The following is a 19,672-nucleotide window of genomic DNA, read 5'->3' as shown; positions in this document are numbered from 1 at the left end:
CGTGTGCGAGAAGAGCGTTCTCGAGGGCCCAAGAGGAGTTAAGATTTGGGGAAAGGGCGTCTCCTTCCATTTAGCGTGCTGAGTTGACATGGTGTGAGGCGACCAGAAATTGCAGAACCAGAAATTAGGGGGGTAACTTATCTGACAACTTCCAGGCTTGGCAGTTTTTGAAAACACTGGAAGAACCCTTTAAGTCCTTCCCTCACCACTCCAATCATCCCCGTCTGCCATATATAACCAAGACAAGGGTTGTATGTACACTGATGCCTGCCCAGGTATCTCCTCTCCTTTAGCCATAATGCAACAGCATAAAATGGTTTCATGGGGAAGACTGTGAGAGAGAAATAAATAGATGCTGCATCACACCTTTCCCCCATCATGAGAACATCAGAAGAGCCCTGCTGGATCAGACCAGTGGTCCATCCAGTCCAGCATCCCGTCTCACACAGTGGCCAACCAGTTCTTCTGGACGGCCAACAACAGGGCACAGAGGCCAAGGCTTTCAAAAGAACATCAGAAGAGCCCTGCTGGATCAGACCAATGGTCCATCTAGTCCAGCATCCTGCCTCACACAGTGGCCAACCAGTTCTTCTGGACGGCCAACAACAGGGCACAGAGGCCAAGGCTTTCAAAAGAACATCAGAAGAGCCCTGCTGGATCAGACCAATGGTCCATCTAGTCCAGCATCCTGCCTCACATAGTGGCCAACCAGTTCTTCTGGATGGCCAACAACAGGGCACAGAGGCCAAGGCTTTCAAAAGAACATCAGAAGAGCCCTGCTGGATCAGACCAATGATCCATCTAGTCCAGCATCCTGTCTCACACAGTGGCCAACCAGTTCTTCTGGACGGCCATCAACAGGGCACAGAGGCCAAGGCCTTCAAAAGAACATCAAAAGAGCCCTGCTGGATCAGACCAGTGGTCCATTCAGTCCAGCATCCTGTCTCACACAGTGGCCAACCAGTTCTTCTAGACAGCCAACAGGGCACAGAGGCCAAGGCTTTCAAAAGAACATCAGAAGAGCCCTGCTGGATCAGACCAATGGTCCATCTAGTCCAGCATCCTGCCTCACACAGTGGCCAACCAGTTCTTCTGGACGGCCAACAACAGGGCACAGAGGCCAAGGCTTTCAAAAGAACATCAGAAGAGCCCTGCTGGATCAGACCAGTGGTCCATCTAGTCCAGCATCCTGTCTCACACAGAGTGTCAGGTAGCCCTGTCATAGGTCTGGAATGTGGAGGGGTGCCCTCCCATGTTCTGTCTCAGCTCTCCCTGGCTCACCAACTGTTTTCTATCTTATGCTTGACCTTGTAGATGCTCCAGCTGCAGTTTTACTCGGCTGGGAAAGTTAACGGCTTTTGCTTTGCCTACTTGCTTTGCCCGCGCGCGAGATGTATCCATTGCCTCATGCTTACAGGGTGGATGTTTGATTCTAGTATAAGTCAGAGGCCCTAGTATTGGCGGCCATTCCTGACACAAGCTGTACACGTGTCTCTAGTTCTGGATCTACCAATAAACAGTTATCTTCTTATGAAACCCTGTGTTGCGTGATCTGACTAGGGACCCAGACAAAGAGGCCAACCAGTTTCTTTGGAGGACCAACAAACAGGGCCTTCCCCTGATATTGCCACCTGGTTCTGGGATTCAGAGGTTTAGTGCCTCTGAATGTGGAGGTTCCCCTCAGTCACCATGGCTAGGAGCCACTGATAGACTAATAGAAGAGCCCTGCTGGATCAGACCAGTGGTCGATCTTGTCCAACATCTTGTCTCACACAGGTTCTCTGCAGGGCCAACAAACAGGGCACAGAGGCCAAGGCCTTCCTAAGAATTTAAGAAGAGCCCTGTTGGATCAGACCAATGCTCCATCTCGTCCAGCATCCTATCTCATACAGTGGTCAACCAGTTCCTCTGGAGGGCCAACAACAAGGCATAGAGGCTGAGGCCTTCCCCTGATGTTGCCTCCTGGTTCTGGGACTCAGAGGCTTAGTCCCTCTGAACATGGAGGTTCCCCATCAGTCACCATGGCTGGTAGCCACTGACAGACTTATCCTCCATGAATCTATCTAATCCCCTTTTCAAGTTGTTAATTCCTATGGCCATCACTACATCCTCTGGCAGGGAATTCCACATTCCAATCACTCTCTGTGTAAAGTGGTATTTCCTTTTGTCCATTCTGAGCCTACTGCCCATCAGCTAATAAGCAAAGCTGCATTCCGGGATGGAGAATGGCTTCAAACCCATTGCAACTGTCAGGGAACGGGAAGGCAACCCTCTCGTCTGGGCACCACAGCAAAAACCTTTTCTTCTCAACGATATATCAGGAAGTGGGAAGGGATAACAGAGGCCTAACGGGCATTTAAAGGCGTGACGTTCATCCCAAAAAGCTGGAATGCATCAATGCGAGGAATGCAGGCAGGGCTTTCAGGAAGGGAAGGGATAATTTCGCATTCAGGTCCAGCCACTGAGGTGAGTCACGTGTGAGACTAGTGTGGTACAACTTGGCTGAGGTCCGTGAATGCCCCGGCATGACTCGGCTTGAGTCTCCGTTACTGCCACGGAAGCTCACTGAGTGATCCCGGGCCTGTTGCAATGTCTCAGTCGAGCCTACCTCACAAGGTCGGTGTTGTGGAGATAATGTAGAGAAGGCGAGAAAGACGAGATAAGCCGCTTTGGGGGAAAGCCAGACACAAATTTAAAAGGAAGCAGAAATTGAATAAAATAATGGACACCGGGCGCTTTGAATCCTTTAAAGTGCTAGGTGAGATTATTATTATTATTCTCTTAAGTCCAGGATTGTTTAAATTCTTCAGCACAGAGACACCATCAGGAGGCAGAGCAACCGCACAGCTGTCGGTCTCCCAGCCGCACCTGGATCCGTTCCAGCCCCTTCCTGATTTACTGCCCCAACCCTTCGGTCTGGCCGCTCGCAGCATGACTTATTAGCAGGCCTTTTATTCAACACCTGTTCCTTTCCAGGCGTCGTTTGCATCTGTTTGGCAGCCTGTGAGCAGAAGAAAGCAAACGTACAGACGTTCCGGACTCTGACGTGCCGCCAAACCGGCCCTCAGCCTAGCATTGCCAACTCTGGCTTGGGAAATACCTGGAGATTTGGGGGTGGGGCTTGTGGAGGGTGGAGTCTGGGGAGAGAAGGCAGCTCACGCAGGGATGCGATTCCGGAAAGTCCACTATCCAAAGCTACCACGTCCTCCGGGGGAACTGATCTCTGTCGTCGGGACCAGTGTTCCCTCTAAGCTGAGTTAGCGTGAGTTAGCTCACAGGTTTTCAGCCCCCGGCTCACAGATTTTGGTCTTCGCTCAGGAAGGATGCGGCTCCAGAGCAAACTAATTCGTGCAGTAGCCAAATTGCTCGCTCACAGCTTTAATGCCTTTAGCTCACAAAGTAGAATCTTTGCTCAAGAAGACTCCACAGCTTCGAGGGAGCCTTGGACGGGACCAGTGTTCCCTCTAAGCTGAGTAAGTGTGAGTGTGAGTTAGCTCACAGTTTTTTAGCCTCTAGCGCACACATTTTTATCTTAGCTCAGGAAAGATGGCTCCAGAGCAAACTAATGTATGCAGTAGCCAAATCGCACGCTCACAACTTTAATGCCAGCAGCTCACAAAGTGGGATTTTTGCTCACAAGACTCCACAGTTTACAGGGACCACTGGTCGGGACCGTCTCCACCAATATGTCCCCAGGAGAACGCCGAGATTGGCTAGTAACAACTCGCTGGTGATCTCCGGCCCTAAGGAGGTCCAGCTGTCCTCGACCAGGGCCAGGGCCTTTTCGGTGGAACTCTCTGGTGAATAACATCAGGGCCCTGCGGGATCTGCTGCAATTCCGCAGGGCGTGTAAGGCAGAGATGTTCCGCCAGGCTTTTAGCTGGAGGCAGCAATGGAAGGTAAAGATTTCCTTCCGGCCCCCCCCACGTACCCTGTCCGGCCATGCGGGACTGTGGTGTGGCCGGTAAAGGCGGATTATTGTATCACCATCTTGGATCGGTTTTAAAGTATTGATATACTGTTGGCAAACTTAATGATATATATTGACTGTATTTTAAATGTTTTATAGGGCTGTAGATCGCCCAGAGCCTGCTTGCAGGGTGGCCGATTCATAGGTTTAATGAAATAGATAGGATGGATGGATGGATGGATGGATGGATAGGTAGGTAGGTAGGTAGATAGATAGATAGATAGATAGATTTATTTATTTTATTTATTTATTATTTATTTATTTAGGTATTTTTACCCCGCCCTCCCCGCGAGCGGGCTCAGGGCGGCTTACAGGGGCTTACAGCCCATACATAAAATCCAATAAAATCCAGTAAAACAACCAATGACATAGATAGATAGATAGATAGATAGATAGATAGATAGATAGATAGATGATAGATAGATGATAGATAAATAATAGATAGATGATAGATAGATAGATGATAGATAGATAGATAGATAGATAGATAGATAGATAGATAGATAGATAGATAGATAGATAGATAGATAGATAGATGATAGATAGTTGAGGGATCAATCAAAATTCTGGGAGAACTCCCAGCCCCATCTGGAGGTTGTCGGCCCTACCTTGAGCACAGACGGTTTTGAAAGGGAATTAGACAGACTCACAGAAGCCATTAGCCATGATGACTGAAGGGAACCTGCATATTCAGAGGCAGTCAGTCAACCTCTGAATGCCAGAGCCAGGAGGCAACATCAGGGGAAGGCCGTGGCCTCTGTGCCCTGAGGACCAGGCTGTGAAGCTTCTGTTTGGCATGCAGAAGGTCCCAGGTTCAATCCCCAGCATCTCCAGTTAAAAGGACCAGGCGGTAGGTGATGGGAAAGACCTCAGCCTGAGACTCTGGAGAGCCGCTGACAGTCTGAGTAGACAATACTGACTTTCATGGACGAAGGGGTTGATTCAGTAAAGGTAGCTTCATCTGTTCAATGAATTACTTCAGATTACTTCTGGCCCCACTGCTGGACCTCCTGATGGCGCCTGGGTTTTGGCCACTGTGTGACACAGTGTTGGACTGGATGGGGCCACTGGCCTGATCCAACATTGGCTTCTCTTATGTTCTTATGTCTGGGGCAGTGATGCTCTGTCTTCTTGGTGCTTGGGGGGCAACAGGGGGAGGGCTTCTGGAATTCTGGCCCCACTGGTGGACCTCCTGATGGCACCTGGGCTTTGGCCACACTGTGACACGTAGTGTTGGCCTGGATGGGCCAGTGGTCTGATCCAGTGTTGCTTCTCTTATGTTCTTAACACCAAATGGTGGCATTTTTTCCCCTTTCATAGGCCCCGGTCACACGGGAGGTTTTGGGCCGGAAGAGGGACGGATCGGGGGCGCAGCAAACTGGCGCGATCTCACCGCAACATCTGGGAATCGGCACGCACCCGTCCCCGATCCGTCCCTTTAGGCCTAAAATGCGCACTAAAAACAAACCTAGTAAAAGGTAGAACCAACCTGACACGCCGCATCAAGTGCGGCCGTTGGATCGCCGGCGCGCCCGTCTGCAGGAGCAAGCGAGGCTCCCAGCCGAACTGCGCATGCGCACACATGCGTGGCCGGCTGCCTCGCGCTCCCATCCATGGCTTTCCCCCCGGCATCTGATCGTGCCGGGGAGCAACTGCGCGGCGGCTCAGGGGATCTGTGTGATCCTGCCGCCGCGTGTCTCTTTTGGTGCGGCTTTCAAAAGCCGCACTTTGCCCGTCCCCCCGTGTGGCAGGGGCCTAAATGTAGTGTTTATTTATGGTCAGTGATTTAACTGTTCATTGAAACACTCAAGCGCTGAGCAGAGCACCACTGGAGAAGGGACGGCGGGAGAAGATCTTGGTCTCTGCCGAGAACGTGCATGCACGAAAAGACAATCGCAGTGTACTGCAGGGATACAGGGAAGCAACCTGCCGAAAGGCTATGAACAAATCAATGGACAACCCATCAAAAAAGGGCTCCCTTTTTGAGCTGATCCGGCCAGTGTTTGAACACATGAAGCTGCCTTATAGACTCACACTCTGGTCCATTGCAGTTAGTTTTGTCCACACAGACTGCCTTATAGACTCACACTCTGGTCCATTACAGTTAGTTTTGTCCACACAGACTCTCCAGGGTCTCAGGTAGAGCTCTTTTACATCACCTCTAACCTGATCCTTTTAGCCAAAGATGCCAGGGACTGAACCTGGGACTTTCTCCATGTAAAGCAGATGCTCGACCACTGAGCCACGGCCCCTCCACCTGTGTCAGGCCAGAACTGCCGTCCAGCAACAAGCCACGGAAGCTTCATGGAAGTTCTTTCAGGCCACCGATGACTGCCACAAGTACGTGGAAGGACAGGCTACGAAACGTTTCGGGTGGAGATCTTCACAAGGCTGCCGCAAAACAAAGGACAGGGACCTGCGTGTCAAATTAGCGTCACCCAGAGCAACGAGGAGCAGGGCAACAAAGGAATTCCTCTGCAGGCGCCGGCGTCGATAGCAGGTGAGCATCCCCGCGTGCCAAAAGCCCTGTGAAAATGCCCAATTAGGCCCGCTCAGGAGGGGGAAAATATAATTTCAGATTCAGGAGCTCATCAAGCCAGCCGTTAACGAGGAAAGCTGATGAGAACGAGGGGCTGTTTGGAAGGGGCGGTTTCAAAGAGGGGAACGAGGGCTGGTAATCAGGAACGGATTAACACCATTCAGCCCCACGCTGCCAGCTGCGTATGTGCCCCCCCCCCCACACACTTTAAAGTAGAAGGCCTTCACTTTGCAGAAACTCACGCCATGGAAACGGGATGCTCTGCAAACATCTGAGAAACTCATTTCTGGTCGGCATCAGCCAAGGTCATTAAAAATGGCTTTTCAGAAGGGGTGGTTTTTTTGGGGGGGGGATAAGAATATTTCCCCCATGAGAGCACATTGAATGTCAAAGAACTGCCCCGTTTGGCTGGCTCAGAGATTTAACCCTACGAGTGCAGCTACGTGTGTGAGTGTGTGTGTTAAGTGGTTAAGTGCGTAGACCCTAATCTGGGAGAAACTGGTTTGATTCCCCACTCCTCCACTTGCAGCTGCTGGATGGCCTTGGGCAAGCCGTAGTTCTGACAAGAGCTGTCCTTGAAAAAGAGCAGTTTCTCTCAGAGCTCTCTCAGCCCCACCTGGCTCACAGGGTGTCTGTTGTGGGGAGGGGAAGGGAAAGGAGTTTGTGAGCCGCTCTGAGACTCCCTTGGGTAGTGAAGGGCGGGGGTATAAATCCAATCTCTTCTTCTTCGAAATCCAGCCCACCTCCTTGAATGTTCAGTTTCCATTTGGTCGCCCCCCCCCCCAAAAGCAGATCTTTTGCTTATGGAGAGATGAAGAAAAATGTGTAGACAGCATTCCACTCAACCGTTCAGTAGGAAATCAACCTCTAATCGGCCTCCAGCCTACTTAGTAGATGAGTGCAAAGTCCCTGAGGTGGTTGGCACTTCGAGAGCCAGTTTGGTGTCGTGGTTAAGGGTGCAGACTCTAATCTGGGAGAACCAGGTTTGATTCCCCACTTCTCCACATGCAGCTGCTCGTGTGACCTTGGGCCAGTTGTAAGTTTTTTTCAGAGCTGTTCTCTCAAGAGCAGTTCTCAGGAGAGCTCTCTCAGTCCCATCTGCCTCACAGGGTGTCTGTGGTGAAGAGGGCAAGGGAGAGGGATTGTAAGCCGCTCTGAGACTCCTTCGGGTACTGAAGGGCAGGGTATGAATCCAATCTCCTCTTTTCTTCTTCTCTATTCTTGTTTTTCCAATAAAACTTAATCTGATTTAATGACTGGAAGCTTTTTTGATAAATACACAACAATCTGGCTGTCCCAAGGACCGTAGTGCATGCAGAAGACGACTCCCAAAGTCAACTTCTGGCATTACCGGGACTCAGGAAGACCTTTTTGTGCCGAAGACCATCCAGTCTCTCCCAGCAAAGAGTTCCGGGCTAGGCAGACCAACAGTTCAACTCAACTCTGTATTCTTGGTGCTTGGGGGGCAACCATGGGAGGGCTTCTGGGTTTCTGGCCCAGCTGGTGGACCTCCTGATGGTATCTGTGTTTTGCCCACTATGTGACACAGAGCGTTGGACTGGATGGGCCATTGGCCTGATTCAGCACAGCTTCTCTTACGTTCTTTTGTTCTTAACGGAAGGCAGTTTGGTGTGTTCACAGAGAGACAGAGATATCTGGCTAGAGGCTGCCTTTGCTGCTCCTCAAAAGGCAAAGTTCAGGGCACTGTGGAATGAGACATGTTCAACCCTCAGCGTCTCCCATTGAAGAATCTCGGCCACAAACGACAACTCCATTTTTCTAGTTCGTGCCCATTCCTAGTTGTTATTTTTGGTTGCCTTTATGCTTCTAAAATGTGATATAATGAGACTTTTGAAAATTGAAGGCCATGACCTACTGTTAGGATGGAATGCTTTTTTGTGGTATGAAAAAGCAGGCTCCCGAAAATCAGAGGTCATTTCGGGGGGGACCGCGGGGGAACGCAGTTCCCCCGGGTGAGGTACGGGGGGCGGGGCATATGACAAAGCCCTGCCCCCTGCTTGCGGCCGCCCCGCTTCCGGCCCTCATTCAGCCAGGAGGAGGCAGGAGAAGAGGGAGGGTAAGTTGCTTCCTCCCCGCCTCTCCCCACCCCTGCGTGCCTGGGGCTAGGGAGGGCCTTGGCGGGGCTTCCTTGCACTCCCGCTGGCCTTGCAGGTCCACCGCCGGGCCCCTGATGTCAGGGGGTGTGGCATATACTAATGAGTTATGCTAATGAGTTCCCCTAGCTCTTTTTCTACAAAATGACCCCTGCCAAAAATACTTTAAGCAGCATTGGCTGAGAGCAGCACTACTAAAGGTCTGGTACCCTATACATAAAAACTTTTATACCAAAAGATCGAGACTAATAATACCTTTAGAGGCATTTAGTTTACTAAATGTTTATGCGGGAGAAGAACCGTTAAGATACCAGGACATTTTGGATAAAAAAGACAACCTTAAATTATCATAACAGTTATCCTGGTGGAAGAAAGCACAACTGGAATCAATATATTTAAAGGACAAGAAGCTAGGATTTAATAATAAAATAACTGAGTTGGAAGAAATTATATTAACAGCAGAAAATAAAGTGATAAAGAAATTATATAAGATTTTATTAGACAATGTGATTACAGATGAAATGGTGAAAAAAATATGATTGTATGGGCCCAGAATATTGGCCGTAATATTAATTTGGAGGAGTGGGAGCAGATTTGGTTGGAAAACATTAAATTGACTAATGCGGTATCATATAAAGAGAATATGTATAAGATGTTTTATAGATGGTATATTATGCCAGACAGACTAGCTAAACAAAATGCTAATTGCTCAGATAAATGTTGGAAATGTAAGAATAAGACCGGTTCATTTTATTATAAGTGGTGGCAATGTGATGTTATAAAAAGGTTTTGGAGTTGGGTGCATGAAATAATGCAAAAAATAAGAAGAACTAAGGTCCCATTTACTCCAGAGATATTGTTATTGAATATATTTCCGAAAGATTTTGATAAAGCGTATAGGTATTTGATTGTTCACTTGTCGACAGCTGCAAGGATTTTATATGCTAAATATTGGAAAACAATGGAGACTCCAACGAAACAAGAATATGTGAATAAACTGTTTGAAACGGCTGAGAATGACAAACTGACATTGGAGATGAGAGCTGGAACAGAATGGACATTTCAAAAAACATTGGGAGAGATTTTATGACTGGTATAATAGAAGCGTAATAACGTGATGGAAATTTGAGAAAAGAGAAAGCTCGTAAAAGAGACAATGAGTTTAGAAACAGAACAAATAGATAACTGAAGAATAGAATATGGAATATAAGCCTCCTGTTATATGTTTTATGTTTGTTTTGTTTCTTAGTGTTATGCGTTGTTTGTTCTTCATGTATGTTTGTAGTGAAAAAAATAATAATAAAAGTGTACCTTCGGGTATTTATAAAAAATAAAAAATAAAATGTGATTTTATTATGTATGTTTTGATTTGTTAGCCAAAGGGGTCATTTCCTGCAGGAGCGCACAGGAGCGGAGCTCCGGCAGTAAAGAGCCCAGGGGGCGGGCACATGCAACAAGCCCCACCCCCTGCTCCCAGCAGCCCTGAGCAAGAAGCAGCCAGGTAAGTTGCAGAGCCCCCCGCCCCAAAACAGTCCAGTGGCACCTTTATGACCAAGTTTTATTCAGGTCCAAGCTCTCCCTCCTCTGCGAGGACAGATCTGCACGTCCCCGTCCCCCCCCCAAATAGCTAGCAATCCAAAACAGTCCAGTGGAGCCTGAGCGGTGGGTGTTGCCTTCTGACACACTTCCGGTGATGTCAGGGGGTGTGGCATATGCAAATAAGTTATGCTAATAAGTTATGCTAATGAGCCCCTGCACCTCTTTTTCTACGAAATGACCCCTGGGAAACACACTTAATTCCTCTGCTTGGCTACGTGGAAATCCCGACACGGAGTCCCTTACCTTGGACCACCAGCCTTCCCTGGGCCGTCCTCCTCACTCTCGTGCCAGGCTTGTTGGCCGCACACACGTATATCCCAGAATGCTGCACTGTGAGGTCAGAGATCATCAGGTTGCCCGTCCCGAGGACCTGAATTCCTTCCACGCCGATCGGCCGGCCATCTGCGCAAGAGTAAAGCAAGACAATTCGCCACGTGGTCTGGAAAGGCCGAGGGACGTACCGCCCCTGTGGCCATCGGCCCCAGACCTCAATTTAACGCAGATTGTGGGGAAACACAGGTATGGTGCAGCTGTTGCCTGGTGGTGGAAACGGCCTCAAGTCACATCTGATGTATGGCAACCCTGTAGAGCAGGGGTGTCAAACATGCAGCCCGGGGGCCATATCAGGCCCCCGGAGGGCTTCCGTCAGGCTCGCAGTGGAACTGGCCATCTCCTGCTTCCAGTTCTGCTGCTGCTGCTGCGTCATCGCTTGTTTCGCCAGACCCTCTCAACCACTCAGCCATTTCATGTTTTAAGCCTGACACACAGTGGCCAACCAGTTCTTCTGGAAGGCCAACAACAGGGCACAAAGGCCGAGGCCTTCCGCTGATGTTGTCGCCTGGCTCTGGGATTCAGAGGCTTAATGCCTCTGAATGTGGAGGTTCCCCTCATTCACCATGGTCAGTAGCCATTGGTAGACTTATCCTCCATGAATCTATGTAATCCCCCTTTAAGGTTTTTTATTCCTGTGACCATCACTACATCCCCTGGCAGTGAATTCCACATTTTAATCTTTGAAAAGTAGTATTTCCTTTAAAAATAAAATAAATAAACAACTTAAGAATACTCAAAAGAAGGACAACTCTGAATATAAGAAAACCACCCTAGAAAAAGTTATTCCACCCCACAAAGTTCATTAAAGGTAAAGGTTCCCTTGCTCGAAAGCCAGTCGAATCCAACTCTAGGGTTGCGGTGCTCATCTCCGTTTCAAAGCCGAAGAGCCAGCGCTGTCCAAAGACGTTTCTGTGGTCATGTGGCCAGCATGACTAAACACTAAGGCACACGGAACGCTGTTACCTTCCCACCAAAGTGGTACCTATTTATCTACTTGCAATGTCTTGCTTTCGAACTGCTAGGTTGGCAGGAGCTGGAACAAGAGACGGGAGTTCACTCCGTCATGCGGAACACTCGGGTCTCGAACTGCTGAACTACCGACCTTCCACAGCCTGCAGTTCAGCGTCTTAACCACCTGAGCCACCGCAGCTCCTACAAAGTTTATTACTGGACATTAATTTGTATGTGAATGTGAGACAGACACACACCCTTTTTATGGTGTGTCTGGGGGGGAATTCTGTTAAATACTATAAATAAAACTGAAGCTATTATCGGAAATCTCCATTCTCACTGGGCAGACATGATTTCCCCACCACGACGGCAGGGCCAAGCTGCTCAACCAATGTTTGCTACTTACCGAGCCGGCTCCAGGAGACGATCGGCCTGGGGTTCCCCGTCGCCATGCATTCCAGGACGGCTGTTTGGTGCACAGTTAGAGTCAGGTTCTCTGGTCCCACGAGGATCATGGGATCCTTGTACACTGCAGAATGAGACCCTGCGTGAAGAGGCCAACAGTTAGCTGTTAATAACAATTAATAATTATTGAATGGCGGTGTGTAGAATAGCCTGGAGACCCTAAGATTGTCCAGCAGCCAAAAGTTCTAGCTCTTTTAGCATTATACACCACTAGGTGGTGAGCTAGACTTGTTTTTAAGGCAAGAGACATTTCAGAGATGGTTTGTCATTGCCTGTCTCTGGCCACGGTCACACGTACCAGATAACATGGGGGGGGGGCATGGCTATTTGCGCCGTCGCAATTTGACCCGCCCCGAAGTGATCAGATGCTATGGTGGTGTACCGGGTTTCTTCCCGTGGGCGCGTATTTCCGGCGCGCTCCAACGAGGAAGCACAGAGGCAAAAGGAGCGCGCGGGAGCCATCACACACAGCAAACCATTTGAGAGTGGACTTTCACAGGTACTTTTAAACTCCGCTTCTTTGGCTGGCTGCTACGGGTTGCCAATGGGTGTGGGACACTGGCCAGATGTTGTCAGGTCCCCACAGCAACAACGAAGTACACGCTTGTAAAAAGGTTTTACTTTTATTGAAGCTAGAGGTACATTGACTGGAGCACTGTTAGGAATGACTCGTAACCAAAGAGCAGGTCAGGATACAGTACATTCAAATCATCAGGACCCAATTGCGGGAGTTCCCCCGCGCGGCAGTAGGCCTGAGAACTAACGGTACTAATAAGCAGGGGTCATTTCCTGCAGGAGCGCACAGGAGCGGAGCTCTGGCAGTAAAGAGCCCAGGGGGCGGGCACATGCAACAAGCCCCACCCCCTGCTCCCAGCAGCCCTCAGTCAGAGCAAGAAGCAGCCAGGTAAGCTGCAGAGCTCCCCCCGTCCCCCGGTCCAAAACAGTCCAGTGGCACCTTTAAGCACTTCCCCCCCCCCCCGCAATAGCAATCCAAAACAGTCCAGTGGAGCCTGAGCGATGGGTGTTGCCTTCTGACACACTTCCGATGATGTCAGGGTGTGTGGCACATGCAAATAAGTTATGCTAATGAGTTATGCTAATGAGCTCCTGCACCTCTTTTTCTACAAAATGACCCCTGCTAATAAGCATAATAGGTAAAACTTCCCACGACTCATCCGAGGGATAACCCAACAAACGTCTCCAGCAGCTCTCCTCCTGCGGCCTTGAAAGATACGCATGAAAGTGAAAGCAGAAAAACACTTGGCAGCTTGCTGACAGATGTGTCCGTATGATCGTGCCAGTAAAATCCGGCCAGCATTTGTGAGTATCCCGTGGCAAATTCTGCGTGTGATCGGGGCCTCTGTGTTACAACCCCTGGTATTCCTTCGAGGTCGCTCTTCCAAATACTAGCCAGGACCGGCTCTGCTTAGCTTCCAAGATCTTACAAGAAATCCAGACGGTCCCTCGTACCTTTGTAGTTCCCAGGCAGATCCTCTCAGACCAGGGTTTTAGAACAGCTTGTTATGAACAGAGCCATGCCAGGGCTGCCTGCCTGATTCCAAACACAGAAGGTGCGTTCTCCAACCCAGGATCACAGAGAAGTTTCAGGGTGGAAGGGTGAGACATAACGGTGATTGCATGCCAGTGTGATATGTTATTTACTTTGTTTTTTTAAAGCCCTCCTGTGCCAGGGGGCAAGGGGGAATTATCCATGGTAGAGCGGGGCAAGGAAAGATATCATGTGGAGGCCCCATTGCCTCTGTGAATGTTTCTGCATTGGCAGAGGTAATGGAAGGAACGTAGAGCACCTTTGCTTGATGGAAGCTGGCCCGTCAGTTTTGACATTGTGACTACAGACGGTCTACCGAGCCAGTCGAAGGCAGCAGAAGAAGAGGAAGACCCAACCTGAGATGGATGAACGCAGCCACAGAAGACACGGCCCTCCATTTCCAAGACCTGGGTGAGGCGTTTAATGAGAGTTTTAAAATGGAATTAGATAAGCATCAGTGGTCCATCAGTGGCTCTTAGCCACAGGATATAGATAGGGGCTCTGGGGCAAGAGATGCTCTGTATTCTTGGTGCTTGGGGGGGGGCAACAGTGGGAGGGCTTCTAGTGTCCTGGCCCCACTGCTGGACCTCCTGATGGCCCCTGGTATTTCTGGCCACTGTGTGACACAGAGTGTTGGACTGGATGGGCCACTGGCCTGATCCAACACTGGCTTCTCTTATGTTCTTATAGGAACTCTTGGTCTGGGGCAAGTGATGCTCTGTATTCTTGGTGCTTGGGGGGGGGGCAACAGTGGGAGGGCTTCTAATGTCCTGGCCCCACTGCTGGACCTCCTGATGGCACTGGTATTTCTGGCCCCTGTGTGACACAGAGTGTTGGACTGGATGGGCCAATGGCCTGATCCAACATTGGCTTCTCTTATGTTCTTATGTGAGTCCATTTTGGAGGCCATTGAGTCACAGGGTTGCGGTAAGTCAGAAACAACTTGACAGCATGTAAGACCCCCTCCCACTGCCATATGGTGGTTTACTGATTGGTACCAAAATGGGATTGCAAACCACAGTTCGTACCAATTGTGGTTTGTTGCGATGTCTGTCTCCACAGTGTGATGCCTCTCTAGCACGCACCCACCTTGCGGCAGGAGGGGGAAGACTTCCTCCCTGCTGAGATGTGGAGAGGAGGCAAGAGGCAGATGATAATAATAAGAGATTGGATTTATACCCCGCCCTTCACTAGGGAGTCTCACAGCGGCTTACAAACTCCTTTCCCTTCCCCTCCCCACAACAGACACCCTGGGAGGTAGGTGGGGCAGAGAGAGCTCTGACGGAAACTGTTCTTTTTATTTATTTATTTGAAAAAGACAATGTCTTTTTCAAGGACAGCTGTTATCAGATCTATGGCTTGGGGAATCGAACCCGGTTCTCCCAGATTAGGGTCTGTGCACTTAACCACTACACCAACCAGGATTTATGTACAAACTGGGGTTTGCTGCTTCCAAGCGGAATTTATTGCCCAAACCGTGGCTTATTGTGATGTCTGAACACAGCCTAAGATTCCTAGTGGCGATGGCTACAAGCATGGACGGCTTCAAGAGGGAATTAGATAAGCATATGGAGCAGAGGTCAGTGGCTATTAGCCACAAGGCAGTTCGAAAGCAAGAAATTGCAAGTAGATAAATAGGTACCACTTCGGTGGGAAGGTAACAGCGTTCCGTGCGCCTTGGTGTTTAGTCATGCCGACCACATGACCACGGAAACGTCTTCAGACAGTGCTGGCTCTTCGGCTTTGAAACGGAGATGAGCACCGCAACCCTAGAGTCGGATTCGACTGGCTTTCGAGCAAGGGAACCTTTACCTTTTTACAGATAGGAACTCTCAGTCTACGGCAAGTGATGCTCTGTGTTCTTGGTGCTTGGGGGGCCCCCGCAACAGTGGGAGGGCTTCTGGAGTTCTGGCCCCACTGCTGGGCCTCCTGATGTCACCTGGTATTTCTGGCCACTGCGTGACACAGAGTGTTGGACTGGATGGGCCCTTGGCCTGATCCAACATTGGCTTCTCTTATGTTCTTATAAGAGGGAATTGGATAAGTATATGGAGTAGAGGTCCATCAGGGGCTATTAGCCACAAGGTATAGATTGGAACTCTCAGTCTGGCGCAAGGGATGCTGTATATTCTTGGTGCTTGGGGGGGGGCAACAGTGGGAGGGCTTCTGGTGTCCTGGCCCCACTGGTGGACCTCCTGAGGACACCTGGTATTTCTGGCCACTGTGTGACAGAGTGTTGGACTGGATGGGCCCTTGGCCTGATCCAACATTGGCTTCTCTTATGTTCTCGTTTGAGCCCCTGAGATTCTAACACTGTGCGTAACTCCTCTGAGAAATATATTTGCTCTTCTGAGTTGAAAAATGGGAACTTTAAACTGCTCACACTCTGCCTGTGTCCTCTTTCGGGCCTGGATTCCAAACCCGGCTCACGGCCCCATTCTTGCCAACAGTTTGCCCACCTGTCCTCGGGAGAACCTCTTGGGATATTTCAGCCCTAGAGTTCTCCACTACCAGATTTCTGCTTTTGCTACCCACTCGAAAGCAAAACAGCCTTGGCACTGCATGCCGGCGCACACAAGGAACACTCTTTCTGCCGAAGGTTGGCAGAGTTGCGGATAAGAGCCGAAGTCCAATTTCCAGGGGCCCACGAGGCCGGTTTCAGTGACACTCCATAAGCAGGAGGGAGCTGTCATTTGCTAAGTGAGTGTCAGCACGGAAGAAAGGTGGCAGATAATGGAGGAAACAGGTTTTGAGAGGGTGTGAGGAGAGAGGAAGTTCTCCCGTCCTTCTGAGAACATGATGTCTGTTTTGCTAGGTGAAAATGAAGCTCTGCAGAATGCAGGTTCCTCGTTACATCAGAAGCCAGACAGTTCTGCTGGGTATGAAGGGGAAAGCCTTCTCCTTACTTGACAACAAGGAGACCGTGCATGGCGCTTAAAAATAGGTATACAAGGATGTGGTGCAAAGAAAAACCCAACGTTCTTCCTGATGCTCAGAAAGATACACTGTCTCCGAGGTACTAGTTTTTTACCCTGCATCTTCGGCAGGAAGCCTCGGGTGCGCCACGGGAGCTCTACACTTCCCAGATGTGGCGGTGAGTTCGCGCACAGAAAATCCGCCTATCTTTCGTCTCTCTAGCGTGCCTAATGCTCCGTGTGACCGGGGCCTGTGTCTGATAACTGACACCTCTTGGCTCTGAATTATTGCATCAAAATATCTGTGCTGTTGTAATCTTGAGTATGCTGTTGAGGTGTATATCTGTGAGCTGCAAACCTACGATGACGCAGCAGCAACAGAAGAACTGGAAGAAGAAGCAGAAGACAGCCAGTTCCACTGTGGGCCTGATAGAAGCCCTCCGGGGGCCTGATCCAGCCCCGGGGCCGCATGTTTGACACCCTGGGATAGATGTCCCTCTGTCAGCAGTGCTGATTTTGTGAACTGAGGCAGATCGTGAGAGGGAGGGCAGGAAGGGTTGCCTCAGTGCTTAGTTCTCGTGGCCCTTTCTTACACGCCCAGGGAAATGCCGATTGTCACTTTTCTCCAGGCCAGTTTGGCTGGAGATCTGGGAGGTTTTTTGTCATCTTTTGGGCATGGAACAATGGTCACTGGGGATGTGGGGGGGGAGGTATTTGTGAATTTCCTGCATTGTGCAGCGGGTTGGACCAGATGACCCTTGGAGGTACCTTCCGACTCTATGAGTCTAAGTGAAATGATGATGACATACACCAAGCTCTCTCAGGGGATGAAAAGAGAGGTATGTTCTAAGTAAGTACGCTAACTTTGGCTCTTGCTGCACCGCACAGGGCAGCAGATGGACTCTTCAGTCCGACCGCTGCTGCTCATTCGCTCTCCCAGCAGAACGATTCTCCTCCGAGTATCTGGAGGTGAGATTCCGGCTGCAGAATTCCAGGAACCCCACAGAGAAGCGGCGAAGTTACCCAGCCAAGAGTCTGAGGAATTCCAACCATCTACTGCTTGCCCCTGGCAAAACAGGTCTGTACACCTGCAAGGAGCAATCCTTACGGTGTTATTGGGATTTTTAAGTCTCTGGACAGTTGAGCCGGGCAGCAGAGTGGGGGGGGGGAGAGAGGTGAAAACGGGCCTGGAAAGATGTAACTGGCTGAATATTCAATCTGACGAAGGGAGCTCATACCTCAAACCGTACTGATCTCTAAGACAGGGGTGTCAAACTCACTTGTTATGAGGGCCGGATCTGGCATAAAGGAGACCTTGTTGGGCTGGGCCAGGTGTGTCATAAAAGGTAATGCCAGGTAGCGGAGATGTAAACTTTATAAAGGACACAAACACAAAGGGTTTTTTTTTAACTTAAAATAAAAACATGCTTAAAACATTAGCACTCTTGCAATATTTTGTTTAAACTCATTAGGACTGGCTACAATTAGGGGTGTGTGGCCTAACATGCAAAAAGCCCTGGGTTTTGACAACAAACAAGGTAAAGAGAATAAGAAGCAATAGGTGGGTGTGGCTGGATGAGCACACTTCTGGTAACATGGGGTGTGGCCTAATATGCAAATGAGCTGTGCTGTCAGGGTGTGGCCTAATATGCTAATGAGTTCCTGCTGGGCTTTTTCTACAAAAAAAGCCCTGTTTAACAGTGTCTGATAACCGACACCTCTTGCTCTGAATTATTGCATCAAAATGTCTGTCCTGTTGCAATCTTGAGTATGCTGTTCAGGTGTGTATCTGTAAGCCGCAAACCTACGATGACGCAGCAGCAGCAGAACTGGAAGAAGCAGCAGAAGACAGCCAGGTCCACTGTGAGCCTGATCGAAGCCCTCCGGGGGCCTGATCTTGCCCCCGGGCCGCATGTTTGACACCCCTGCTCTAACATGTTGAATCCTGCACTTTTACTGCAGAACAACACGGCTACTCCTCTGAAACTTATTTGTATGTGATGACTTCTGAGCGGGCAGACGAACAGCACATCGCTGAGTCCTCCTGAAGCTTCGGAAAGGGAGCTGTATCACTTCCCGTGGTTTGTACCGCTCCATTTCCCAACTCGATGGGAAAGAATTTACTGCACCGTCTCTCAAGGGAAATTTCGTGCCCCTGTAAGTCCTGTCTCCTACGATCCCAGACCAGAATTACATTTATTCCTCAGTTCTCCATAAGCCCAGAAGAGACACAACATCTGGTACCAAGTTTAGGATCCACGGCATGTCGGCTGTCTTTTATTTTACAAGCAAGTTTCTAGCCCTCAAAGTCTCTAAAGTCAGAGAGCAGTATCGGTCGGAGGATAACCGATCCGTGTCTTGCACCCAGGCTTGCTTAGGACTGGAAGAAACAGAAAGAATTCTGCACCGTTTCTTAAATATGAACAACATATGTACTAAGCTATATTATAACAGCTGCCAGATTGTTAGTAGCTCAAAAATGGAAAGCGGAAGTGGTACCTACAAGGGAAGAATTAATAGTTAAGATACTGGACCTAGCCAGAATGGATGATTTAAGTCTAATGCTGCAGAATAAGAGTGAAAAGGTACATGAGAAGAGATGGGAAAATATATATAAGTGGATAGAAAAATTGTCAGGAAAATAATACCCCCAATGGGTAGAGACAAACAAGAGGGGAAAGACTCTGATATGTATGTAAGCTGAGTAGATGAAATGTATAAATATATATATGGAAACAAAATAAAAAAACCTGTAAAATCGATATGAACAACATGTGCAGGCCACAGAATGCAAAGTTCCAGCCCTTACTGCTGTGAAAAGAGTCTGAAATCCATTGTCAAAGCAATTTCTATAGGATATCATAGAATCATAGAGTTGAAAGGGACCTCCAGGGTCATCTAGTCCAACCCCCTGCAGGAAATTCACAAATACCTCCCCCTCCACACCTGCAGTGACCGTTGTTCCACGCCCAGAAGATGAGAAAAAAAACCTCCAAGATCCCTGGACAAACTGGCCTGGAGAAAAATTGCTTCCTGACCCCAAAGTGGCAATCAGCATTTCCCTGGGCGTGTAAGAAATGGCCACGAGAACTAAGCACTGAGGCAGCCCTTCCTGCCCTCCCTCTCATGATCTGCCGAAGTTCACAGAATCAGCATTGCTGTCAGATGGCCATCTAGCCTCTGTTTGAAAACCTCCAAAGGAGGAGAGCCCACCACCTCCCGAGGAAGCCTGTTCCA

At 49.4% G+C, this 19,672-nt stretch overlaps 1 protein-coding gene across 1 annotated transcript in view; it reads right to left on the bottom strand.

The window, feature by feature from the left end:
- IGDCC3 (immunoglobulin superfamily, DCC subclass, member 3) overlaps positions 1 to 19,672 on the bottom strand; it is a 176,516-nt gene that overhangs the window by 33,346 nt on the left and 123,498 nt on the right. The window contains exons 7-8 of the mRNA XM_015427137.1: positions 11,913 to 12,050; positions 10,466 to 10,624 (exon numbers count right to left, since the gene is read on the bottom strand). Coding sequence (XP_015282623.1) covers positions 10,466 to 10,624; positions 11,913 to 12,050 — 297 coding nt within the window. The remainder of the gene's footprint in view (positions 1 to 10,465; positions 10,625 to 11,912; positions 12,051 to 19,672) is intronic.

Source organism: Gekko japonicus, unplaced genomic scaffold (assembly GCF_001447785.1).
Source record: "Gekko japonicus isolate JY-2015 unplaced genomic scaffold, Gekko_japonicus_V1.1 scaffold639, whole genome shotgun sequence".
Lineage (NCBI taxonomy): Eukaryota > Metazoa > Chordata > Lepidosauria > Squamata > Gekkonidae > Gekko > Gekko japonicus.
This window is presented reverse-complemented; position numbering and strand designations above follow the sequence as displayed.